General features: G+C 43.5%; 1 protein-coding gene across 6 annotated transcripts in view; it reads right to left on the reverse strand.

Moving 5' to 3' along the window:
- The window catches only part of HYDIN (HYDIN axonemal central pair apparatus protein), a 1,718,235-nt gene that overhangs the window by 89,172 nt on the left and 1,601,461 nt on the right, over positions 1-27,602 (reverse strand). For all 6 annotated transcript variants that reach the window (XM_033943280.1, XM_033943278.1, XM_033943277.1 and 3 more), the window contains one exon: positions 9,326-9,495. In XM_033943280.1, the coding sequence (XP_033799171.1) occupies positions 9,326-9,495 (170 nt within the window). The remainder of the gene's footprint in view (positions 1-9,325; positions 9,496-27,602) is intronic.

Raw genomic sequence — 27,602 nt, forward strand, 5'->3', positions numbered from 1 at the left:
TAATTCAATCTTCAGACAGTCAGCAGCAGCATCAAGGTGAGCCTGCTGCTGCTGGCCAGCCCCAGAAGCTACCTCTCTGCAGTTCCACCTATGCAGGAACAGGAAGTTACTGAAGAGAGGTGGGTTCCTGGATAGGACAGCGGCAGAAGGCTCACCTCATTGCTGCATCAATTGCCTAAAGATTGAATTACATCCGCTTGGGAGGAGGTAGGTGGGGAAGTCGGGAGCTAGAGACGTCATGTGGGGAAGCAGCATCAGAGGCTGAAGGAGGGTAGGCTGGAGAAACAGCATGGAGGGAGGGAGAGCTAGAGAAGCATTATCAAAAGGATAGAGTGCTGGAGAAAGGAGCATGGAGTAGGGTAGTGCTGGGAGAGGAGAGACACAAATAGCAGGAGAGGAGGTTGGAAGGAGAGAGAGAGAGAGGGGGCACATGAGGGGGGGCATTAGGAGAGAGAAAGAACGCAGCACCCACAGGAGAGAGGGGTTGGAAAGAGAGAATGCGAAAGAAAGCAGCACTCACAGGAGACAAGGGTTGAAGGAGAGAGAGAAGCAACTGTGGGGATGAAAGGTTGGAAAGAGGGAGAGAGAGAATAGCACTAAAAGGGTACAGAGAATGGGAAGGGGGGGTCACGTGATGGCAGGAACCTGAACTGACGCCTGAACGCGGAGCTCCGTCCTCCCTACACCATTCGGCTCCCCGATCGCCTGCCGCCGGCGGTTCTTTATTGATTTTCTGCGGCTCCTGCACTTCCGGGTTTGCTCCCGCCGGTCTGAGGAGCGTTCGACGCGTGACTTGCGGTGGCGGCGCGGGGGATGCCGACAAGAGCGCCGAAGGCCCCAAGAAGCAGCGTGGCGCCGACACATAAAATGGCGGGGACCCAAACAGAGGTGACAGAGATGCCGGTGGAACGCACCTCGGATGATGTGCTGCAGGTATCCATGCAGAACTTATCCCAACTCCTGGACGACAAGCTGGCCAAGCTGCATGCTTCAATGGACGAGATCAAGGATGTGCTGGCTGGACACGCGACGCAGATTCACCAGGTGGAGGTACGTGTTTCGGCACAGGAAGACAGAGCGGTGGTCGCGGATGGCAGGATTGATTCCTTGGAGACCCGAGTGTGTCAATTGCTCGAGAGAGTGGAGGATCAGGAGAACAGGGCCCGCAGAAAGAACCTCCGTCTGATAGGGCTCCCGGAGTCAGTGAAAGATTCTGACCTTCTCCACGTGGTGGAAAGATGGCTGCCGAAGGAGTTGGGTCTGGCGGAGCAGGCTGGCCCTGTAATGGTAGAGCGGGTCCATCGTGTTGGCCAACGTCGCGATGGAGACGGGCCGGGCCGCCCGAGGCTGGTGCTGGCCAGATTCCATAATTATGCAATCAAAGCGCGCCTGTTGGACCTGTTCAAGAAAACCAGATCTCTGTCCTATGAGGGGGCCAAGATTATGTTATTTCAAGATTTCTCCACCAAAGTTGCGGAGCAGCGCAGGGTCCTTACGCCGTATTGCTCGCAGCTGGTTACGAGGGGAATAAGATTTGCATTTCTTTACCCTGCTAAAGTGAGACTAACTCATGAAAATCGGACCGTCACTCTGAGCACGGCGGACGATTTGAAAAAGTTCCTCGAGAAGCTGCCGGCACCTTAGGAGTGCTGCTGGGCGCCTGTCGTGAGATTTCTGGTGGATTTTCTTCTAACAAGCTGTTTTGGTCATCCGACAGTGTGGTGTTGATCCTGTTCTACCCGGGGATGCTGGGGGCATTTGCTTTGCCTCCGCCTGCGTGCACTGTTTGTGTGGCACGACTCCAGTCTATGTAGTCTCCTTGAGTTACAAGAAGCCATGCTGCCTTGACTTCCATCGGGAGAGGGGGACCTGCACTGCAAGGATTTCTGACCTCTGGACACTTGGTTTGAGAGTATGCTGAACGCCTATCTGAGAGTTTTGCCAGTTTGATGTTTATGCAGTTCTTTTTGCACTGTTTTACTGATTTGCTGTGTTTTACATATACCTGGGCTTTGTAACCCTTTAGAGTTTTTGTGAGGGTTCATCCTCTAGCTTTCAGATGGGAAGCTGGGTGGTGGATGGGGGGACGAGAGTGTTCATGTGAGGAGGGAGAGAGTGGGATGGAGGTAGTGCTGGGGTGTTGGATGTGTGTGTGGGGATTGATTGGTTTGAAAATGGTTGAGATGCGAGGGGAAACTGGGGGTAGGGTTGGGGGGACGAAAGAAGTTGGGATCGGGGTGAGAGGAGGGTTTTGGTGGGGCGGGGTGGGATGCACCTGGGGTCTCTGATCGGTAAAGTAATGATAATTCAGTGGGTGGCGAGCTGGTTTGGCTGGGAGACCGGCGCTGCTGCCCCACAGGCCGGTTGTCTTTGGGAAGACTCACTTCTTACCAACTGCGCTTGTGAGTTCTGTTAAGATTGCCAGCTTCAATATTGATGGCTTGCACTCCCCGGTGAAGCGCAGCAAATTACTTCAATACTGTAAGAAATTAAAAGTAGATGTTTTAATGCTGCAGGAGACTCACCTCAGCGTGTCAGAACAAATTAAACTAAAGAGAGACTGGGTAGGGGAGGTCGCTTTTGCTTCCTATAACTCCAGACAGCGAGGTGTTGCTCTCCTCTTCCATAAAAAGAATTCCTGTAGTATGCACAAAGTGATCCAGGACCCCGAGAGGCGATATGTGATATGGGCTGGAGTTTTCCTGGGGAAGAAGTATGTGTTTTGTTCTCTTTATGCACCTAATGTATACTCCCATAGATTTTTTTCTGTATTAGTAGCGGCTCTGATGCCTTTTTCTGAATACCAATTGGTCTTAGGTGGGGATTTTAACATTACTGCAGACCCACTTGTTGATTGCAGGCCGCCTAAGCCTCGATTGAAAGGGGGTGACCACAAGGGGGTGAATTTTGTGATGCAACAACTGGGTCTGATTGATGTATGGCGCACACTGCATCCAAATGAATCTGATTTCACTTTTCAATCTCAAGTCCATGATGTTCACAGTCGCTTGGACTATCTGCTGGTGGCTCTTTCTCTGCTGGCGGGTATTCCACGAGTGGTGATTGAAGATGGTGTTTTGTCAGATCACCACTTGGTTTGGCTGGAGCTCATTGATAGAACGGGGTCACAGGGGTCGACTATTAGTTGGCGTATGAATCCCACGCTCTATGAAGATGCTGAGTTTAAGGATTTCCTAGAGCAACAATGGGATTTCTTTGTGAACGAAAACCCTGCTTCTGATGTATCTGAAGTGGTGTTTTGGGAGGTAAGCAAGGCTGTCTTGCGTGGTAAAATTATTGAGTACACTACCCGCAAGCGCAGAGCCCAAGATAAGACACTGTTGGACTTGGTACAACATTTGGCCGCGCTGCGTGGGAGTTTACATGCTCCGGGTGCCACGACAGCTCGATCTCAATATTTTGACCTACGTAGACAAATTAATGATTTATTGGCAGATAGAGCCCTTAGAGATATCAGAATGTATAAATATCGCCTACATCGCTGGGGCAACAAAGCGGGAAAACTGCTTGCTTCTTTGGTAACCTCAAGGGCTCAGAAGCGTATTATTTCAAAGATTCGGGCGCCTGATGGTAGGGAAGTAACTGCCCAAGCAGGGATACAGCAGAGTTTTGTTAATTACTATAGGGCTCTATATGACCGGGGGACTTGTGACACTGCACAGAGGACGACTTTCTTTCAGGACCTACAGATTCCGACCTTGGGACATGAGCAGCGAGAGTTGTTAAATGCCCCGGTGCGAGGGTTGGAAATCCAACAAGCTATTCGGGCCCTAAAATTGGCTAAAGCCCCTGTGTCTGACGGGCTGGGTTCTGAATATTATAAGTTGTTGGGGGCACGTGTGGTGGGCCCATTTCAAGCCCTATGTGGGGCTCTTTGTAGAGGCGACCTGCCTCCACATAGACTAACTCACGCTAATATTGTGGTTCTACCGAAACCGGGTCGGGCGGAAGATCAGCTGGGATCCTATAGACCTATTTCTCTGCTCAATCAAGATATCAAGTTGTTTGCTGCTATTATGGCAGCTCGCTTGGGTCGGGTTTTGCCCAGCTTGGTTCATTCGGACCAGGCAGGTTTTGTGCCGGGCCGCTATTCATCTGCTAACGTGTTGAGGGCGCTTTCGGTGCTGCAGAATCCTGGACTTGTTGGGCAACACCCGGGACAGAAGAACGCTCTCATAGTTAGCCTAGACGCGGAAAAGGCGTTCGATAAAGTGTTATGGGATTATCTTTTTTGGGTTCTTCCTCAGTTCGGCATTCTGGGGAGCTTTCTGACTGGGATTCGATCGTTATACGCTCATCCTACGGCCCAGATCCTGATCAACGGGGAGCTTACCTCCTCTTTTGACCTCGAGAGGGGGACGCGCCAGGGTTGTCCCCTCTCCCCGATGCTCTTTGTCTTGGCGCTAGAGCCACTTGCGGCTAAGTTACGTCAGAGTCCCGATGTGCGTGGTATTCGGTTGGGTTCCCAGGAATTTAAAATTAATTTGTTTGCGGATGATATGCTCATCTTTCTGGGAGATGCTGAGGTGGGGGTTCCTCGCTTAATAGATCTTATACAGAGATTTGGAGCTTTTTCTGGGTTGCGCATTAACTTTGATAAGTCAGAGGCTCTGGCGATCCGCCCCCCATGTACTCTGTGGCATGATCCTTCCTTTCCCCTGCAATGGTCTAAGGGTACGCTCAAATATCTGGGAATATATCTGCATGCGGACCCGGGAGTGGTTTACCGGAAAAACGTACTTGATAAATTAGATGCAGTCCGAGCTTTGTGTAAGCGGTGGATGGAATTTCCCCTCTCATTCCTGGGGCGCGTTGTCCTTATTAAAATGGTCCTCTTGCCGAAGCTCCTGTATCCTCTACAAATGGTGCCCCTTTGGATCAAACAGAAAGATGTGCAGGCTTATAGGGGGGTTGTTTCGTCCTTTATATGGCGCTCCCGCCGGGCGAAAATTGGCTATAACAAATTGATTAGGGGGCACGAGCAAGGAGGTGTGAACTTGCCCGATTTGCGTCTTTATAATGTTGCTGCTTTGTTGAGATGGGTGCATGAATTATGTACGGGTGTTGACAGGTTTGCTCCGGCTGGATTTTGGTACCTTTTGTCAGCTCCGGTGTCAGTTTTTAACCTCCTGTGGCTTGGGGCGGGACCCTGCTCTTCTTTGCTTCGACCCTTGCGAATGGCCTGGTGCTGGTGGCAGTCTTCATTGGGGGGAGCGGTGGGACCTTTGCCTAATTGGAATTGGTGGGCAACCCTAAGTTTCCTGCTGGATCGTTACATGCATTTTTTGCTTCGGTCCGGATGTCTGGGTGTCGTTTTGTGGGGCAGGTTGCTGAAGTTGAGTCGGGATCAGTTCCCTCTTTTCTGGCATGCCGGGACCGCTGGGGTTGGACCGCAGGGTCTCTGTTTGCATACTTGCAGCTGCGTAGCTATTGTTTGGCGCTTCGTTCACCAGAGGGTAGCTTACCCACTTTCACTTCCCTGGATCAACAGTTTTTGTCCGCCCCATCTGAATTCAACACGCTCTCAGAGTGGTATAAAGTGGGGAGGGAAAGACGGTCTAGTAGGTTTCTTGATGCTATGGCAACGGATTGGACTCTAGCTTTGGGAGAGCAGGTTACTGCCGATGAATTAGTTCTGTGTTTTTAGGAATGTGCCTCTGCCTCCCCTAATGTGAGTCTACGGGACGTGCATCTGCAGATTCTGCACCAATCCTATTTAACGAGATGTAAGGGGCGACAGATGGGGTTATGGCTTGATGACTGCTGCCCCCGTTGCCCGGCTCGCCGGGACACCTTGGTACATCACTTTTTGGAATGTTCACATGTAGGGCCCTTGTGGATATTTGTGCTTCGGGAGTTGGAGAAAGTTATAGGATTATCTATAGACTGGTCTTATAAGACGTTGCTGTTGGGTGTCACAAGTCCCCTGGTGGAAGCGGGTGTTGGCGAGCCTGGAAGGCGCTTTCTTTTAGTGGCCTTAGGAATCACAAAGAAAATAATTCTTCGCTACTGGATTGGCACCACGCGGCCAACAGTCCAACAGTGGCGGGCCAATATGTCTTTGATGGCTGGTTGGGAGCGACAGCACCGCCGGGGTGTTACGAGCTGGAAATCTAGGACCTATTTGGATTATTGGAGTTCCTTTTAGTGCTGGTTAGAGATCATGGGTGCTGGGGGTGGGGGGGGGGGTTGGAAGGGGGGGGTTTCACTTAAAATTGGATCTGCATGGGAGCTGATATGTTGTGGATTTGTCTATGTTTATTTCCTTTTTACATGTACCTTTGACTTTTGTACATGATGTCTTACTTGGATGGTTGCATCTTGTATTTTCTCGTATGCATTGATCCTTTAATAAACACATTTTCAAAAAAAAAGAATGGGAAGGGGGACCAAGGAAATGGGCAAAAGGTGGGCAGGACTGGAGTGTGGGCAAGGTTGTGGGTGGAGTATAAGTGGGGTCATGTGTCCTTTTTTTTTGTCTTCACAAATATGGTAACCCTACTTCCATCAAGTCTATGAATATCAGAAACTCGCCCTACCTCACCAATATAATCACTAAGCATAAGGTTTCCATGTAGAAGTGGGGAACCTATAGGGAGGCGCTGACCCCCTTCTTTGAGACTACATAGTAACTTGAGTAGCAATCGCAACCCATTTGAAGGGCAGGACAGGTTCCTCAGCTTCTAGCTCAAGCAAGAGCTTCACAGTCAACTACAAAATTTCCCTGTTTAAGAGACACCACATGGAGAAACCATGAGCATATCCCTGTGTGGAAGGTCTCCTGGCTCAACTTAGTTGAAGTCTATGGTCCAAATCCCAAGAGCTACCAGCACAAGGATTTAGCCCAAGGGATACAAGCCAGAAACTAACAACGCACCAGTCTAACCTCATCATCTGCTGGAGATAAAGAAAAAATGAATGATTTTAACATACACCAGCTCTTATACCAGTAATATCATTGGAACAGTTCAGTATTTCTAACTCCATATGCTGCTGGGAAAGGGTTAAAACCACTGGGATGAAAAGGAAGAGGGGTTTTTAAAAACTGAACTACCAATAGTAAAATGATCAATTTTTTTTATTTTTTAAAAATCTTTATTCATTTTCAAATCTTACAACAAGTGTATAATAATCAATCAGAAAATTTTTTAACAAATCACTTGACAATCTTACTTATAATCCTTAAAATATATAAATATAAAAGAATCCCTTCCCACCCACCTATTTATTAATAATAAAACAATTAGCAATTATTATCTTTCCCAACCCTACCCTCCCTATATCTTATCTAATACCAAGGTGTTTAAGATGTCTGATCATTAGAATAAGTAATCAATGGCCCCCAAACATTTTTAAACTTATGATAATTTCCTTGTTTCATGGCCAATGATCAAATTTTTTTTTTTTTCCAAAACCCTGTAAAAATTTATGAAACGTGATCAAGGAACCAAGATGGCTGCGTCGAGTCAGATGCGCTGAGCTGCTCGCCTCGGGCTTGCTCATAAACTGAATTTCTTCAAATTGAACTCCGGAGAGGGTTCTTGATTACTTACAATATGCCCAGGAGAAGAGGACGGAGCGCTGCTGCTGTCTCGCAGTGTCCCGAGGTTCCCTCTCTGGGCAACATTGAGCGGCTCCTGAGGCGAGTCCAGGAAGTTTCGTGAGCGTCAGAAGGCGGCCCGCTGAGGACACAGGGAGGCAAACCCGTTGTTGATCCTCTAGGGCACGGAAGCCCCGATGCAAGGGAGCCACCCCCACACTCTCAAGTTGCTAGTTCTCACAGGGGTGGGGAAACCCCGGAGCTGGAGGTTTTCTCTCCCTTAGAGGCAAGTGTTAATCTGGGAGAAGGTTTGGAGGTTGGGGCTCAAGTTCAAGGTGCCCTAACCAATCTACCTGAAGAGAATCCAGCTTTACAAGGGGGTGAAATCCAAGAGACAGGCCCTGAAGATTCTTTACAGAATGGTGAGCACTCTACTAATTTACAAGCTTCAATTTCTTTGGTAAAACCTGAAGTTGTAACCTTAGACTCACTATGGGATTTAATGGCTGGTTTTGTTAAGTTTACTACGCCTAAATTTCAATATTTGGAAGGGAAAATTACAGAACATACAAAAGAATTTAAAGATCTAAGAAAAGAACTGTCTGACTCAGATAAAACCATTCAGAAAATTGAAAAGGAATTAATTACATCAAAACAGCTTCAAGAGACTTTAATTAAAGACAATACTAACTTGAGAAGGAAAGTTGAAATGCTTGAGAATAATTCTCGTAGTAATAATTTAAGGTTAATTAACTTTCCTAAATTAGAAATGATAAATCCAAGAGAAATGCTTAAGAGATACTTGATGGAAATTTTGGAAGTATCAGAAGAAATGTTACCACCATTCTCACGTGTCTATTATTTGCCAATGAAAGTTTCTGTAAATCAACAAAAAGAATTGGCCCAACAAACTTTAAATGTTTCAGAATTATTGGAGACATCTGATAAAGACTTGGCATCACCAGCAACTTTGATTCTAACTGTGGCGCTTCCGTTAGATAAAACATGGTTATTAAGACTTTACTTTAAAAATAGACCAAAAATCTTTCTTGGTTGTAAAGTACAGATGTTTCCTGATCTTACAAGGGAGACACAGAAACGTCGCCGTGAATTTCTTCTTTTGAAACCTGGGGTTACTTTTTTGGGGGCAACCTTTTATTTGAGACATCCATGTAAATGTATAGTGTGTTACCGTTCTGTTAAATATGTATTCTTTGAACCATCTCAATTGACAACTTTTGTAGCTATGTCTCGTTTGGATGGAGAATCATCTTAAACCCTAATATAATTAAGAAACTTTATTTCTCAGTGCTTCTGCTTTGAATATCTTGCAAAAATAATTTCTATAATTTTAATGCTTCGCTAATTTAAAATCTTGGTTCCTTTAGGAGGACTTGAGCTTAAATAGTTAAATAATACATGTTTTCTTATTGGATGTTTAATTTCTTTATGATTATTTTGATATTATGACTATTGCTTTCTGTACAAGTGTTTAGCTTGATTTAAATTGAAAATTAATAAAGAAATAATAATAAAAAAAAAAATTTATGAAACGTAAGTGCTTTTAAACAAAAAATAAAGCAAACCACATAAAATCATCACAGAGAGAAAATGATCTAATAATTACAGGATTATTTTTTAAGAATGTAAATATTACTGTCATTTTAAAACATCTCCAAATGATTCCTGCAGCTAATCACCGATAATCATTATCAGGCTGTCTACTGATAGTTGTAAGTAGCTGGTTGTTTCTAGTTTGCCTACCTGATCTCTTTGTTTTCCTTGTTAGTGATCACCAGAGTTCGTTTGTGAGAGGGCATGCCTGCATGGTAGATAAAGCAACTTCCAAAGTCATGCATCAGGAAAGAAAAGCGGATTCTGGGAATGACTGCAGAGCCAAGAAGTACACAGGAAAACACTGGACCATTGCTTATCTATGGAAAAAAAATTCAGCACCATGCTAAATATTTTCATTTATTACAAATTTATAGACTGCCTTATTCCAAAGCGATATACATATATAATATTAACAGAAAATCTATTTTTCTAGAGCATTTTGTCAGCTTTTGACATTCAAGGGATTAAGAGGTTCAGAGCAATAGTACAAGTGTGTGTTGGAGTGGGGGGGGGGAGGGTTTTGCTAGATTTTGGGCTCCTTTTGCAAAGCCACAGTAGAGGCTGCTGCTGCGGTAGTCACTCTGACGCCCAAAGGGATTTAATGGGTGTCTGAGTATTTGTTGCGCTTTGTTTACCAACATCAGGAAATAAGAGAAAATGTCCAACATTTCTTCTGCTAATAATTTTCCATCTCTACTGCTAGCATGCAAACAAAAAATTAATAGTAGAGCAACACAAACTATCACCAACATTATTTGAAGAGGGTTTTTTTTTTACTATCTGAATGTGTCTGAGGCCAGGTGTTCTTGTTCTTAACCTGTTTGGTTTTTCCTTATGATATTGTAAACCTTTCCTGCCCTTGTTTGCCTACCTGTGTCCAGTTTAGTAAATTTGTCTACGTTTATTTCCCTTGTTTGTTTTTATCAATTTTAATTATTGCCCATTGTTTTATTTTTCTAAACCGTTTTGAATGGCTTTTTTTGTTAAAAATGGCGGTTAAAATAACTGTAAATGATAGAAAGCCAGAAACTTTGGTTGGTGCTGTGCCCCAAGTAGGAAGGTATTTTTACACTCTCCTTCAATTTTTTGGGACTTGAAACAGCCCCAGCTAAAAAATTAGTGATTTATGGCACGATCCCTGACAAATGACACTCACATACCCAAATTTCTAATCTCGGTTTATATTAGAGTCAACCTTTTTTGGGGGAAAAAGGTTACCTCAGTTTATATTCGAGTATACACAGTAAATCTTCTGTTGTCATCTTTGTATAACTTCAATATAAATACATGTAATTTGTGATTCATATGTTGCTTTTTATGACTTTATTTATTTTCAATTTATTTATTTATAATTATTAACATGATATACAAGTAAAACAACTTGTGTAGGCAAATCGAAAGAAAACAATATATATCACATATTATTAACATATTAGGAATCCAAAATTTCTCCTTAAACCTCAAACACTTACTGGGGGGGGGGAACTCTTTAATGATGGGGACCTAATTTAACTGAAGAAACAAAGAGAAAATAAATGAAAAGGCATTAACGGCTTAAAAGCCCCTCAATATCCAATTACTTCCCATTACCCCCTAGAGATTTTCTTTAAGTCTAGGAAGGCTCGCAAATGTTCAGGAACAAAGAAAGTGTATTTAGTCCCAGCATATTTGATAAGGCATTTGCATGGGTACATCAATTGAAATTTCTTTAGCTTCTTGTCTCATAACTAGAAATGATTTCCTTCTTGATTGTGTCTCTTTATTTACATCAGGGAAAATCCATATACATTGACCCATAAAAGGAATTTAGATTTCCGAAAATACAGTTTTAATGCAGAATTCAAATCTTGTTGAAAGATAAGACACAAGCAATGTTTCTCTTTCGTCAATTATTGTAGTAGTCTCCAGTATAGCTGACAAATTATCTAAATCCATAGTAGCAGGAACTTGCTGGATTGATTTTGAATCTCTACTTCATTCCCAGAGGTTTTTTTTCATAGGCAAATAATAAATTTTGTTTAATGGAGGAATAGCCTCGGGAGAGAAATTTAAATTTGAGTCTAGTACTTCTGAAACAATTCTTCAGCTGATATTTCCAAAGTCTTTGGAAAATTCAAAAAACGCAGATTTTATCTTCTATTAAAATTTTCTAACTGTTCAATTTTTTTATGAACCACCAATTTATCTTTAACCAAACTATCAACTGCTGTTTTCAGGAACTTTATATCTTCATGTACTGATTGAAATTTAACTTCATTGTCAGCTTTAACATTTTCCACAGTTTTAGACAAAGAATCCATTTTCTTCACCAATTCTGATGTTTCTTCGGCAGTCTTCAATACTGTTCCTTCCATTCTTTGGAGAACTCCCCAGACGTCCAGCAGGGTAACCTCTGAAGGAGCTGAGGATAATATCCCACCTCTTGTTGGGTTCACCGCAGGGTCCCCTGTCGCCTGGTTACCCTCCAAAGAACACAAATCTGAAACCTCATTGGTATCGGGGGGGTTCTGACTCTCAGGCAATTGGACCATAGGATACGGAGGAACGATAGGAGCTGGAGGCGATAGTGAGACTTCCGGCTCAGGCGCTGCTACTGAATCCCCAAGTGCCAGCGCTAGCGAGCCTCGCTCTCCAGTTTCCTGAGGGGTCCTGGCGGTAAAGTCAAATAGTGTCTGGCACATAGGAGTTGAAGTGTCCGTCGGTGGAGGTCCCAATCAGACTGCGCCTTTCCTTTTAATGAGGCATTCTCGAAGGAAAATCTAGCAAAACCGCTAGCGAGGTAACCACTCACTCAACTAAGGCCAGCAAGCCGCCGCCATCTTGACTCCTCCCCCTTTTATGACTATAAGAATAAAAAGATGAAAATTTGGCGTTTTCATGTTTTAAATAGGTAAACTGCAAATTTTGATTATCCTGGTTACAAAAGCAAAATTTTATGGAAATTAGACATTTTCTGAAGATGGCATCTTAACAGGACGGACGCTGTGAGGCTCCAAGTTCGGAGAACGTATCTTCAAAAAATTCACATTTTGAAACAGCATTTAGATGGGTAACAGGAAGGGGAAAGTCAGGATTTACCCATCTGAGTCCTCTCCGAATCTCCTTTCCACCATCGACCGATTTGTGACCCGCATGGCACCCTCCACCCCTGGATCGGGTGCTGGCAAAGAGGCGGCCAGAGGGAAGACTTCCGCACCCTTGGATCCAGGCATTGAGCTGCACAATGAGCTCTCGATGAGCCTACGGGAAGAGGGGAAACCGTGGATTGCTCATCACCAGAGGGGAGTGCTCGAGGCTTGATAGGAGATGCTGGTGCATTGAGCACCAGTATGGGAGCAGAGTTTAAGATCCCCTTGGATATCGAAGGTGCTGTGGGCGGTACACAGCCCCGAGAGAATGCCAGGTTTGTGAAACAGGATCAGCAGCAGAATACTGGTGTGCACAGCATATCTCCAATGGTAAAACCTGTTCATGTCACTCTCGAATCCATCTGGGATACTGTTGCATGCTTGGAGAAGGTTTTTACTGGTAACAAAGTTTTGGTAGATAATTCTTTGCAAGATATAAAAACCAGAATTACCACCCAGGAAGTGAAATTTACGGAGCTAGAGATAAAAATGGAGGACACCCAGCAATATCTTAAAGAGTGTAAGACTAACACCCTGACTTTTAGTCAGGGGTTAGTGGGACTGAGAAATAAACTTGAGAAAATGGAGAATTATACCCATTTTGTTAACTATCCTCAATCCAAGAATATAGCTCCCATTGAACTGCTTAAGAAATATCTGATGGAAATTCTGGGGGTTCCTAAGGAAGCGGTACCTCCATTTCCTAGAGTTTACTTTGTTCCGGTGAAAAAACAACAACCTCAGGTCCAGGGAGATTTGTCCTTGGAGAGTTTAAATGTCACTCAGTTACTGAAAACATCTTTAGAGGAAGAGAGTATACGATCTACACTCCTAGTGACATTCGTTTTTGAATCTGACAAAGATTGGGTGATGAGGCTGTATTTTCATAATAATGATAAATTATTTTTGGAAGGAGAAGTATGGGTATTTCCCGATGTCTGTGTAGAAACACAAGAGAAAAGAAAGCAGTTTTTGTTGTTGCGCCCTCAGGCGTTATCCCTGGGAGCCCATTTCTTCTTACGTTTTCCCTGTAAATGTTTAATTTTGTATGAATCAAATAGGTATCTTTTCTTTGATCCCAAACAATTAAAGGCTTTCCTTGAAAATAAGCACAATATACAGGTTAAGTGCAAATTTGGGACCGCGCTCCCTCCCAATTCCCGTGCTGTCCATAAAATCTTCTGGCCTATAAGTGGGTGTTTACCCTGTCAGATAAGGAAATGGAATCCTCTATGCAATGCTTTGAACACCCCCATAGGTACTGCCAGTGGGAGGGTCAGGAATAGAAATAAAAACTGCGGCAATACATTCATTTTAAGCACCGCTATCTGCCCCCACCATGAAAGCAAAAATCCATGCCATTTCTGTAAGTCAGCTCGCACCTCTCTTAGAATCCCAGAATAGCTAAGATCGTAGAGACTGGAAAGGTCTCTGGGGAGTTGCATACCCCAGCCCCCCCAGCTTTCCTAAAAGGGAAAAAGTCTGACAGTCTCTTCTTTTCCAGCTCAGATAAAGTAACCCCCCAAAATTCAGATTTATCCTTATTAATTTTGAAACCAGATACTCATCCAGTATAAAAGGGAATGTCACACTCAGATCTTGAACATATAACAAGATGTCATCTGTAAAGAGTGCTAATTAGCTCCCTCCCTCCCGTGTATGCCCCGAACATCTCCCCCTCCTGAATTAGGATCACTAATGGTTCAATGTATATTGCAAAAGATAGCGGGAAGAGGGGACAACCCTGTCTTGTACCCCTAGCAATCAGAAAGAAATGAGTATAGAAATCATTTACCTTAATGTATGCCCTAGGGCAGGGGTGTCCAATGTCGGTCCTCGGAGGCCGCAGTCCAGTCGGATTTTCAGGATTTCCCCAATGAATATACATGAGGTCTATTTGCATGCACTGCTTTCATTGAATGCTAATAGATCTCATGCATATTCATTGGGGAAATCCTGAAAACCCGACTGGATTGCGGCCCTCGAGGACCGACATTGGACACCCCTGCCCTAGGGGAAGCATAGAAACTTCTTATTCACTGCCCAAATGTGCCACCCAAACCTATCTTTTCCATAACCACCAACAAAAATCCGCACTGAACCCTGTAAAATGCTTTTTCAGCATTTATTGAGAGCAGCACAATTTTATCTCTAGTTTGTTGGGAGCCCCAGAGCAGATGCAATGTCCATCGAATGTTGTCCCCCACTTGGCTCCTCTGAATAAATCCAGATTGATCTATGTGAATAAGTCCTGGGAGCAGCTTTCCCAATCTCAGAGCCAAGACATTAGCTAAGATTTTAGCATCTACATTTAACAAAGATATGGGATGATATGCTCCACAACTGACAGGGTCCTTACTTGATTTCAAAAATACTATTATCCCAGCCTTCCCCATAGAAGATGGTAATGCACCGCCCTCTCTTACCCCATTGCACACCTGTGTTAGCAAAGTACTTAACTGATCTCGAAAATGCTTATAAAATTTGTTGAAAAGCCTGTCAAGTCCAGGAGACTTGCCCGCCTTCAAGCACTTAATGACTCCCTCCACTCCGCCTGCCGCGCTAGCCGCTAATGCCTACACTGAGCAGGCGTTAGTTTTTTAGCCGGCCACAGGGGTTAGCGCATGATAAAATGTACGAAGCACTAACCCCGCTAATGCGGCTTGATAAAAGGACCCCTAAGTCTTATGAATGCCATCGTCCATAAATTGAAGTGATCCTGTTTCATCCCGTATAGACTGTACAATGGCATTAAGCCGCTGAGCCCGTAAAAAACAAACCAGCATGGCACTAGATCTATTCCCATTTTTAAATAGGGCCTGCTTCAATTGAGCCCGCTTAAAATCAAAATGCTCCAGTTGGCGCTGATTTACATCTAAACGAGCCCTTTTTAATACTTGGGGGGTCTGGGCTAGCCTTATGCTTTGTCTCCTTTCCCTGAGATCTAAAGAGCACTGTACCCTCTCTTGTTTCTTTCGTGCCCCCCATTTGATGATCCCTCCCCCTGAACCACGGCTTTCAAGGCATCCCATAATATGCCATCCCCTATTGTCCCATTGTTGTGAAGGTAAGTATAGTCTCCTGAACCTCCTGCAAAATCTTAGTATCTCCTAATAAGGATTCATTTAGATGCCAATAGCGCCTTCCGCTCACCTCCCGAATCCCCCTACACTTGATCTCTACAGGCGCCTGATCAGATACCTCTATAACCCCTATTTCAGCCATGTGAATACAACCCCACAAGTTTCTATGAACCCAGAACCCATCTACTCTAGTGTAGGTTTGTGTCGCATGGGAGAAATGAGTGAAATTTGTCTGAGATCCATGAAGCAGCCTCCAGCAATCCACGAGACCTAACATCTGCATTAACTTCAATAAAGCTTTACTATGGCATCCTACATTAGGCCATCCCCCTCTAGAATGATCAAGACCAGAGTAAGGGCATACATTAAAATACCCTCCCAAAAAGATATCACCTCCAAAGAGCCAAACAACGTCCCTCCGCATCTTTGTAAACCTGGTCTATCACCAAACCCACTCCTTTATGTACCAAGATAGCTATCCCTCCTACCTTTTAGGAGTGCTCTGCTTGATGCATCCAGACTTGCTCAAACAGAGGAGAGTGCAATAACCGCACATCTCAAGGTCTTAAGTGCGTTTCTTGCCGGAGACAAATATCCCATCTCATTCTATGTAGTTCCTGGAAAACAATACTCCTCTTCCCTGGGTTATTCAGCCTATTAACATTCCAGGATCCAATTAGTAGAAAGCAGCCCACCCCCTCCCCTCCTTCTCAAACTAGTCCCCAAAGTACCAGCACCACTCCATACAATCCCTGCCCCCCCTTCCCTTAATAAATATTGTTGACTGGCCTATCACTCGGTCAGCTAGATTGAGAAAGTAATGTCCCCCCCCAGAAGGTGGCTCAAGTCCCTGTAGCCCCAGCCTTCCTTCCCATCACTACACACTCCAATCAATTACACTATCACATTATTAACAGAACCACACTCATCCATCCCATTCAAACAACATAGTTAAGTACTCAGAAACTAGAAACAGGTTTGTTCCACATATGGAATAGTCAAACAGTTGTAAAAGTTCCAGCTGAGCTAAAGAAAGGTAGACAGGTCCCAGGGGAAAAACATTCAGGTAGTGGCTTTCTGTTGCTTCTTGCCAGATTGAGCCACAGTCTTCCAGACTTTCTCCACAGTCTGGGGTTCAGATTCATTCAAGTCAGGTATATTTTTACATCCCAGTTCTTTCATAGCAGTCCACGCGTCTGCTACTTTATGAAGTTTTTTAGACTTCCCATTAACAGTAATCCAGACCCCAAACAGAAATAGCCATCTATACTGACAGCCTTCAGAGCGTAACACTTGAGTTACATCTTTAAAGTTGCATCTTTTCTGCTGTATGGCCCATGCCAAATCCAGATAAATTCTAACCACAATGTTCTGCCATCAAAAATCCTGTTTGAAGCAAACCACTTGGAGCAATTTTTCTTTAAGCAAGAAGTCTGCAAAGCATGCTATAATATCCTTAGGTCCTGAGCTTCTCATCGGGCCCAAGCTCCAGTGTGCACGTACAATGTCTATCTGGGTTGATGCATTAACCTCTGTTTCAATAAGATCATCCATACAAAGGTTGTGCACAGTTTCTTTACAGTCCTTAAAGTCTTCCAAGTCCGGGATACCTTTGAACCACAGATTATAACAATGAGATCTATTTTCTAGATCTTCCACTTGATTTTGCAGCTCTCAAATTGTAGATACATTCTTCTCTGTTACGGAGCATACCTCAGAAACCTCCTGGGTAAGTAGTGACACATGTTCCTCCGAGACCACCACGCAGCCACGCAGATCGACTACCTCCGAATGAAGCTCAGCCAGCGCTGATTTAACATCCTTACAAACTCCCACCAAGATTTTACAGTTTTACTTGTTATCTCTGTGTCCTCCATTGAATTGTGAGTGGAGTCTTCCTCTTCTGATTCGGAGTGTATCGTCAACATCTTTTTTTCCCATGCATCTGCCCACCACTTTCCCTGGCCAATTAATTTCCATTTTCAGCCAATTATTGAAATTTTTCCAACCACTTTCAAGTGGTCATTGCTGGAAGAGATTTGTTCTATTATTCACCAACTTAATCTTTTTTAGGAATGATGTTTTGCTACGCTGCCCCTATGGAGTTCTAAATTCAGGCAGCCATTCTGTGGCGTGACGTCACTCCCTCCCCCAGTTAGGCTATTCTTATGTTCTTATGAAAGAGTGACAGTGATGGCATCCACTAGATTCCCTTGGTTTGGGACCACTAAGCTAGAGTCCATTGGACCAGTCTCAATGGAGATATGCCACATGCAAAGTTTTGTCCATGTGGCCTAACAATCTAAACATTTGCCAATCTATAACCTGTTGTCTCCGGCAAACTTGCAGTGCCATGGCTACTAAATCCAACATGCACTGGTTCGGGAAAAAGCTTGGGTCTGAGCCATGTTTAGCACATGAACTCCAACTGTTGCACTTGTACTAGATGGGACTTGGAATACTTGATAACAAGAGATGTAGCTGAACCAGAAATAGTTTAAGGGTGATGATGTAGAGGAACCAAAAATAAATCTCAGTGAATCTGGAAGATGTTCTAAGCCAAATTGACAAGTTAAAAAGTGATAAATCGCCTGAACCAGAAGGTACATATCATTGGGTACTAAAAGAACTCAAACATGAAATGGCCGAGTGGACTAAACAGAGCCCCTGGGCTGTATGCCCTCCCATAAGAGTGCTAGAAATCTCTGTCAGAGTTCTTTATAATGCGTCCATTCAGATTTCATTCGAGATTTATTCACCCACAATTCAAAGTGTGCCACAGTAGCAACTCTATTGCTCCAATCTGCATAAGTAGGTACCTGAAGTGATGCCCAAGACCTCAGACTAGTTATCAGATGCAAGTTGCTTCCAAAACCTTGGGTCAAGAAACAATAAGTAATCTTTTGGAAGCTAAGACCTGGGTAATTTCTGACGAATGAGAAAAGATAAATCCTGCCGTTGTGACACTTGAATCACTATGGAAGGCCATTAATGGCATAAATTCCTCTCTAATAAAAGAAGCTAAACAAAATACTTTGGATGTGAAAAATATTGCTCATGCAGTCTTGATTCAAGCACAGGTTGCTAATCAACATGCTCAAGAAGTAGACTCTTTAAGGTCTAGAGTCCAGGCAGTGTAGTCTTGTGAAATCTTGATGGTAAAGGACAAAAATTATATTGCAAGGCGATTAGAATACCTCGAGAACCAATCAAGATGTCTAAATTTATGATTTTTGAATTTTTCTAAATCTCCACTGGTTTCAGCTATGGAAATGTTTAAGAAATATCTAGTGAAGATTTTTTTTTTTTTTAAAGTTCATAAAGTTTTATTTATTTTCAAGCATAGAATAAACAACAAGTAATGGTCATGTCACAACAGAGCATCGAAATAACAGTAATAGGGATTGTACACAAAGCAGTTTAAAGGATTATGCATCAATATGTTATAAACAAGCTGTAAGCTATTAAGTTGCCTATTACCCACATAATTAATTTCCATTCTCAGCCAATTAGTGAAATTTACTAACAATTAACAAACAATAAAAACTACAATTAAAGGAAAAGAGAAAAATACTACACCAACCTAATAGGCACAGAAACCCAAGACACCAAAAAGCTATTCCAAATATTAAAAGATCTGACACCAAACTCTATATGACCACTAACAATACCCCCCCCCCCCTCAGCCACCCTCCTAGCAGAACACTTCAAGAATAAAATTATAAATGCCAGAGCAACCCTCAATTGTACCCCATCCCACCTAACTGAATTCACAATTCTTCCCACAGAAAAAGAATCATCTGCTGCAGACAGAACTTGGTCCCAATTTCCCAATATACAATGGGCCGAATTTAACAAACTCTACAATAAGTACAGCCACACATCCTGTGACCTCAACCATTGCCCACCATATCTTCTAACAACCTCCAGGACAAAATTCCATACTCTACTCCTTCAATGGATACAAACCATGCTCACAGATGTTTTTTTTCCCAACTGATCTCAGTGAAATCATCATCACCCCGATCCAAAAGGACCAACAGACCAACCATCCAACTACAGACCCATTGCCACAATACCTCTATATGTCAAACTAACAGAAGAACTAGTAGCCAAACTCCTCACCAACTATCTAGAAGACCATAACATACTCCACCCCATGCAATCTGGCTTCAGAACCAACTTCAGCACAGAGACATTACTAGGCTCCCATATCGACACAGCTAAACAACAACTCAACACAGGGAAAAAATGCTGCTCATACAACTGGACCTGACCGCTGCATTTGACCTGGTAGACCATAGCATCCTTCTGCAAATTTTGGACACAATAGGTAATTCAAATAAAAGTATTCTCATGGTTTGAAGGTTTCCTAAAATCTAGAACATACAGAGTAAAATCGGATAAAGAAAAATCCAAACCTTAGTCCAACCCCTGTGACGTACCACAAGGATCCCCACTTTCCCCTACTCTCTTCAACCTCTATACTGCCTCCCTTGGTGCTTTCCTGGACAAACTAGGCCTATCCTCCTTTAGTTATGCAGACGTCATTACCATTCTTATACCTTTTGATCAACCAAAGCTCTCAATGTCAGACACACTACACCGAACACTAGAAACAGTAGCAACTTGGATGAAAGATCACAAACTGAAACTTAACCCAGACAAAACTAAATTCATCCTCCCCAAAAATAACAAAGTCCCATCCATAACCAATATAGAAATCAACTCAATCAATTACCCCATTCAAACCACCCTAAAATTACTAGGTATGACAATAGACCGTTGCTGCACCATGCAACCACAAATAAATAAAACAATATAGAAATCTTTCACAGTTATGAGAAACCTAAGACAAGTCCGAAAATTCTTCAAAAGAACACAATTCTAGCTCATAGTACAATCCCTAATCCTAAGTCTACTAGACTATTGCAATATCCTCTACCTCCCCTGCCATGCAACAATGACTAAACAACTACAAACAATTCAAAATACATCTCTGAGACTCATCTACTCATTGAGGAAACATGAGGCATACCTCAACTCACACTGGCTTCCAATCCAGGAAAGAATACTATTTAAATTCTACTGTATACTATTTAAAACCATAAACGGAGACAGCCCAACCTACCTGAACAACCGCCTCATCCAAACTACCTCAACCAGACATAGAAAAACACCCCCCCCAATCAAACAAGTTAAACGGAAAATACTATACGATGGCCTTCTAGCCACTCAAGCAGCAAAAATAGATAACTAAATCTCCAATCTATTGATAATAACCCCAGATTACAAGATGTTCAGAAAAGAAATAAAAACTATACTCTTCAAGAAATCCCTGAAAAAGGCTTAACACCACTAGTACCATCCTTCTTCCTAACTCACCGATACTACCTGATCTACTCTTTACCTTCACAAGAAATGACCTGTGATCTTACTTTGTAACCCTCCTTCTATAACTCTTTTATAATCCGCCATGAACCGCAAGGTAATGGCGGAATAGAAATCTCTAATGTAATGTAATGTATAATACCATCAGGTCCGGAGTTATAGTGTGAATCCCATACGTTTGCTGTTTGACTGGCTGGAAGGGAGGCCTCGGTGAATCTTTTCAAAGTTAAGTTCATTAAGTATTTCTGATATTAATTGCTCCTAAATCTTGGATCAAAATTTACTTAGTTGTTTGTGGACATAAGTAGTATAATTGCTTTTGGATTGCTAATTGAGTTTCAATATATTTCTGTAATTTCTGTTAATCTCTAATTTTTGTTGGTGATGTAAATTTGGAAAATTAATAAAGATGAAAAAAAAAGACCTCAGAATAGTTTATTTGGCAAGGATAATATTAAGGAATAAAAAATGCCGCACTTCAGTGGGGAGGCCCCGATCCACAAAAACTTGCTCATCTCCTAGCAGTAAAGTGGGATAATCCCATTCCAAAGGAGCTTGCAAGGCCTTCTCCAAGACTTGAAAAATTTCATTCTAGAGGAATAACTTGGGACAGTCCAAGAAAGTGTGAAGGAGCATGCCTCTCCACGATTCACATGGCAAGCATGCATCTGAGGGCTATAAGCCCATGAGCGCCCCTCTTACTCTGGTCAGATAGAAGCAATATAGTATCTTAAATAGGGTTTCTTGAAGAGAGACTATTTTAACATAGGCATACAATCCCTGAAATTGGCCACATAGATCTACAGTTGTCACAGGGAGAGCCAAGTCCATCACTCACTCATCTGCCAAGTGCTGTAAGTGTTGATCACCTCAAAAAACCATGCAGACCTTGACCCAGAAGGACAATTGATTGGGGGTGCAAGGGGTTGTAGTAAGGTATTTAGTATGAGGGCCAACTGCCATGTTGTGCTTGTGTAGGGAAAAAGAGTTAGCGATAATAGTGATGAATTTGCAGATATTGATAATACTGTGAGGTAAATGCCAGTGTCGCTGAACTTGTCGAAATGAGGGGAACTGTCCACCTCCCAGGTGTAGCAACTGACGGTGACGGGCATTGCCCCAAGCCCAGAATGCTCCGCCTCTGTTGCCCAGCGGGAAAGCTGGGTTGTGATTAAGGGAAAGGTAAAGCAATGCTTGGTCAGATCGTGATTCCTGCCTCCTCTACCACTGCCAGGCCTGCTGAAGTAGATGTAAAAAATGTGGGACCGCATTTCCTCCTTACCCATATAAAAAGGCCAGTAAGGAGGTTGGCAAGGCACATTGTCGTATGAGGTCCGCTGGTGATTATGTAAAAGTGCCCGTAATCTCCTTATAAATCCAGTACAACAGCGCAGCCACATTGTAGAGTGGTAAGTCAGGTATTCTAAATCCCCCCCTCCCCATTCACCTTAGGCCTGGTAAGGCAGGCAAATTTAATACGAGCTTTCCTGAAATTCCATATAAAGGAGCGAAAGTAAATAATATCTTTGTTGGTAATCCACAGAGGCAAGGTCTGAAGTGGGTAGAGTATTTTGGGCACAAGCACCATTTTCACGAAGGCCACTCTCCCCATGAGGGATAGTGGCAGTTCTTTCCAGCGGAAGCATAACTGTTTTAGTTTCTCAAGTACAGCTGTCACATTTTTCGGATAGATTTCTCAAGTGTCTAGGCTCAGTATAATGCCAAGGTATTTAATACAGCCCTTAGCAAGGCCCACACCCAAAGATGCATGCCATTTTGCATTCTGATCAAGGTAAAGGGGTAAGGCCTTACTCTTGTTATAGCTGATGCGGAGGTCCGTGAAGCTACCGTAAGTGTTTATGATAGTCATAAGTTTTGGCATTTCGGAGTCTGCATTAGAAACATAATGGAGCATGTCATCCGCAAACATGTTAATACAGTATTCTTGATGGCCTACTGTAATGCCCTCAGTGGAAGTATCCAGCTGTATTTTTATGGCTAGAGGTTCCAGCGAAAGGAGAAACAACAGAGGAGATAGTGAGCACCCCTGTCATGTGCCCCTGCAAAGAGCAAAAGGATAGGAGAGGCAGCCATTAATGAGAAGTAGAGCTGTAGGAGTAGTGTACAGTCCTTGTATCCAGGTGATAAAGACCCCTTCAATACCAAATCTCTCCAAGGTCCAAAAAAGATAATTCCAGGAGACCATGTCAAAGGCTTTTTCCACGTCCAGGCAGGCTATAAGGGATTTATCTTCCAAGTTGTGTTTAGCCTGTAATACTGAGATCACCTTCATCAGATTCATGGAAGCATAACAACCAGGGACGAAGCCCACCTGGTCAAGATGTATAAGCACAGGAAGAAAAGTATTTATCATGAGGCGAGAACAGTGGCCAACAATTTGTTATCCTGGATCAAAAGTGAAATCGGGTGGTAGGAACCTAATTGATCCAGAGCCATCCCTGGTTTAGGCAGAATTACCACAAGTGCTCTATTGCACATGGGGTCCAGGGGATTCTTCACTAACAACCCTGTCCTGGTGACTTTGCAAGATTTAGCTTTTCAATAGCCCGAGAAATCTCCTCAGAAGTGATTCGAAAGTTCAACATCTGTTTGTGCTCTTGGGTGCTTGATGGCAATGGCAGATCCCAAAGGAAGGTGTCTCATTTATAGGTCTCCGAATCAGCACTCTATAACTTCTCATAAAATAAAACATACTGATGCATAATATCGGAGTGAGCAATGTAACGGCGACCATCTCCTCCCACTATGTTAGTTATCAGCTGTTTGGAGTTGGTTGGCCAGGTGAGGCAAGCAAGCAAGCGTCCAGCTTTATTACCCCAATGGTAAAAATTATATTGATGGGATCGCATAGTGCACTCTGCCTTTTGATTAAGCAGTACATTGATTCACTCTCTGATCTGTTGCATCTGTGTTCAGATTGTTGGGGTCATTTGAGAGATATGCTGCCTGCGGACAGCATTCATTTGATTAATCAGTGAAAGTAATTCACCCTTCCTACATTTCTTCTGCATGGCAGTGTAGGCGAGTAAATGGCCTCTCATCACCGCTTTCGCCATATCACGTCACCTGGTCAATGTCCCCTGTATCACTGGCCCGCAAAAAAGTGCGAAACTCTAAGCCTTCGTATAGATGGGTAGGCATACGCCAGATCTTAGTGCCATTTGTGGCAGCAAACTACAAAGTAAGGCGTACCATCATGTGATCCAAGAAAGCTAGTTCCACAATATTTGCAGTGGTCAGCATGGAAAATAAAGAGTCCGACAAAAACTGGTAATCCAAACGAGCATACACCCAATGGGAATGAGAATAAAAGGTAAAGTCAAGATCATCCAGGTGTAATTCCTTCCATGAGTCTACTAAAACTAGTTCTTGAGCCGAAAAATTCACTCCTTTGTTGACAGCATTCTTCAGGGCATGCTTTGGCGGTTTACAATCAATCAAAGAGTTGGCTGTGGTGTTAAAATCACCTCCCAAGATAAATTGATAGCCATCAAATGACAGCAGCTTGGTCAGTATTGAGGAGGAAAACTTATGATCATAGACATTTGGGGCATAGATATTTCCCAACACAAACTTATGACCACATAGATCTCCTGCAAAGAAATTATATTTCCCCTTGGGGTCCCACACCTGACGGTGGATGTGAAAGGGAAGTTGTTTATGCATCAGCATCGCCACCCCTCGTTTCCTATCAGAGAATGATGAGAATCCCATTTGCCCCACCCAATCATGTTTTAATTTTAACTTGTTCTTTGTCAGATAAGTGAGTCTCTCAGAGAAAAGCTATAGATATGCAAGACCTCCTGAGGTCTGTCAAAATTTTTGACGTCTTGATGGGTGAATGGATTCCGTCAACATTTAAAGTTGCAATAATTAAATTAGCGAGTGTCAAAGACATAAGTCACAAGCATGCAAGGTAAGACTATTCCTGAAGTGGGAACAGAGGGAGCCTCCCAGCCGAACTCCCCCCCCTCCTTATAGTCTGGCACTGCATCCCCAGGAACCCAGAAACTTAAGTACCATGTCAACCTTGGTGCTAGAGAGAGCAAAACAGAAAGAGAGAGAGAAAAAAACAATATACCCCAATGGTTCACCGCGGAGATCTCGTACCTTGTTAAAGAGAAGAAAAAAGTATTTATTTCCTACAAACGTACGGAGAAAAGGGAAGCTAAAATAGAATATAGGACCAGGACTACAGCGGTCAACGCGGTAGTTAGGGAGGCCAAACTTTGAGTGGAAGAAACTTTAGCAAAGAATATCAAGAAGGGGACAAATCCTTCTTCAGGTATATTAGTGACAGGAAAAGAAACACAGACTGATAGTACGCCTTAGAACACCGGACGGGAATTACGTGGAATCAGATTCCGATAAAGCCAAACTACTGAATGAATACTTCTGCTCAGTCTTCACCTGCAAGGCACTGGGGCATGGTCCACAGTTGAAGGCAAAACCAAGCGCGGAAAACCGTTTCGGAATTTCGAGTTCACACCCAGCGACGTTTACAGCGAACTGACAAGACTCAAAGTGAACAAAGCCATGGGACCAGACAATCTGCACCCCAGAGTGCTCAAGGAGCTGTGTGATATCCTGGCGGAACCGTTAGCCGTACTCTTCAATCTCTCCCTAAGAACGGGGAGAGTCCCCTTGGACTGGAAAACAGCTAACGTCGTTCCTCTACACAAAAAGGGTTGCAGGGCAGAGGCTGCGAATTACAGACTGTTAAGTCTCACATCAATAGTGTGTAAACTCATGGAAACACTAATCAAACGTAAATTAGACATGATCCTGAACGAGGGGAATCTACGGGATCCCAGTCAACATGGATTCACCAGGGGTAGGTCCTGCCAATCCAATCTTATCAGCTTCTTTGACTGGGTAACAAAAAAGCTGGACCTGGGAGAGTCCCTGGACGTCGTGTACCTGGACTTCAGTAAAGCTTTTGATAGCGTCCCACACTGCAGGCTGTTGAGCAAGATGAAATCGATGGGGTTAGGAGAGACACTAACTGTATGGGTTAATGATTGGCTAAGTGGCAGACTTCAGAGGGTGGTAGTTAACGGTACCCTCTCTAAAACATTGGAGATGACCAGCGGAGTACCGCAGGGCTCAGTCTTTCAACATATTCATAGGAGATCTGACTCAAGAGTTTCAATGTAAAATAACATTATTTGCAGATGACGCCAAGCTATGTAACATAGTAAGCAAATATAATTTGCAGGATAGTATGGCGCAGGACCTGCTTATATTGGAACATTGGTTCTCGACCTGGGCAGCTGGACTTCAACGCTAAGAAATGTAAGGTCATGCACCTCGGTAGCAGAAATCCATGCAGAACTTACACCTTGAATGGTGAGATTTTAGCTAAGACTTCAGGGGAACGAGATTTAGGAGTAATCATCAGTTTAGACATGAAAACTGCCAATCAAGTGGAAAAGGCTTCATCTAAGGCAAGGCAGATGATGGGTTGTATCCATAGAAGTTTCGTCAGCCGGAAGCCTGAAGTCTTAATGCCATTGTACAGAACCATGGTGAGACCTCACCTGGAATATTGTGTGCAATTCTGGAGGCCACATTACCGTAAAGATGTGCTAAGAGTTGAGTCAGTTCAACGGATGGCCACCAGGATGGTCTCAGGGCTCAAGTTCTCTCATATGAAGCGAGACTGAACAAATTGCAGCTCTACACTCTCAAAGAACGTAGGGAGAAGGGAGACATGATTGAGACATTCAAATACATCACCGGACATGTCGAGGTGGAAGATGATATTTTCTTTCTCAAAGGTCCCTCAGCCACAAGAGGGCATCCGCTCAAACTCAGGTGCGGGAAATTTCATGGCAACACCAGGAAGTACTTCTTCACCAAAAGAGTGGTTGATCATTGGAACGAGCTTCCAGTACAGGTGATTGAGGCCAACAGTGTGTCAGATTTTAAGAATAAGTGGGATGCCTATGTGGGATCCATACGAGGGGCGAGTTAAGGAATTGGGTCATTAGGATGGGATCTCTAGGAGAGTAGACTTAGGGGGGAGGGTCAGTAGAGTGGGCAGACTTGATGGGTTATGGCCCTTTTCTGCTATCATCTTTCTATGTTTCTACATAACCCACCCCCAAAAAACACACACTTTTTCCCCTCAAATATCGTTCATACTCCCCATACCCTTAGTTACTCCCCCCTCCCCTTTCGGAAGACTACAAAGTCTACCCCCTTACAAAAATATGTCCCAGCTCCGGGGCACAGAGCTTAACAATCCAGTGCATATCAACAAACATGAAATGAAATGGCAATAATGGTCACTCCCTCCCCTCTCACAGTGATTGCAAGCAAAATAAGAACATTCAATAGTCCATCTGAAAATAATACAGAATAATAAAGAAGTGTTCACTTAGTCAGGGTCCCACTGCACCCAGCACCTACCCCCAGAGCACAGGCCCAGGCGCAAAGTGCACCCCATTCAAGGCAGGCCTGTGCACACCAGAGAAAGGGAAGCCATCTAAGACCAAGGGAAACATGACAATAAAACCGCTTCCCCCAGTAAACACCCCCAAACATAAAACAAGTATAGTGAACACCTTACAGTTTCATCAAGGCAGTCCATGGCTCTCTAACAGACGAATATGAAACCCAAGAACAGGGCTCACTGTGATGTTCTCCGCTGGTTAGGTCTTCCCCCAGTATCCGCAGCAGGCAGTAGAGATGTGACAAACTGCTCCATCTCTCACACATCAATAAAGATGACTATTAGCATGTTGAATTCATGCCTGAGCAGGAATTAACAGCGCAAATTTAATACAGTGGTTGCAG

This window comes from Geotrypetes seraphini, chromosome 4, assembly GCF_902459505.1.
Source record: "Geotrypetes seraphini chromosome 4, aGeoSer1.1, whole genome shotgun sequence".
Classification (NCBI taxonomy): Eukaryota; Metazoa; Chordata; class Amphibia; order Gymnophiona; family Dermophiidae; genus Geotrypetes; species Geotrypetes seraphini.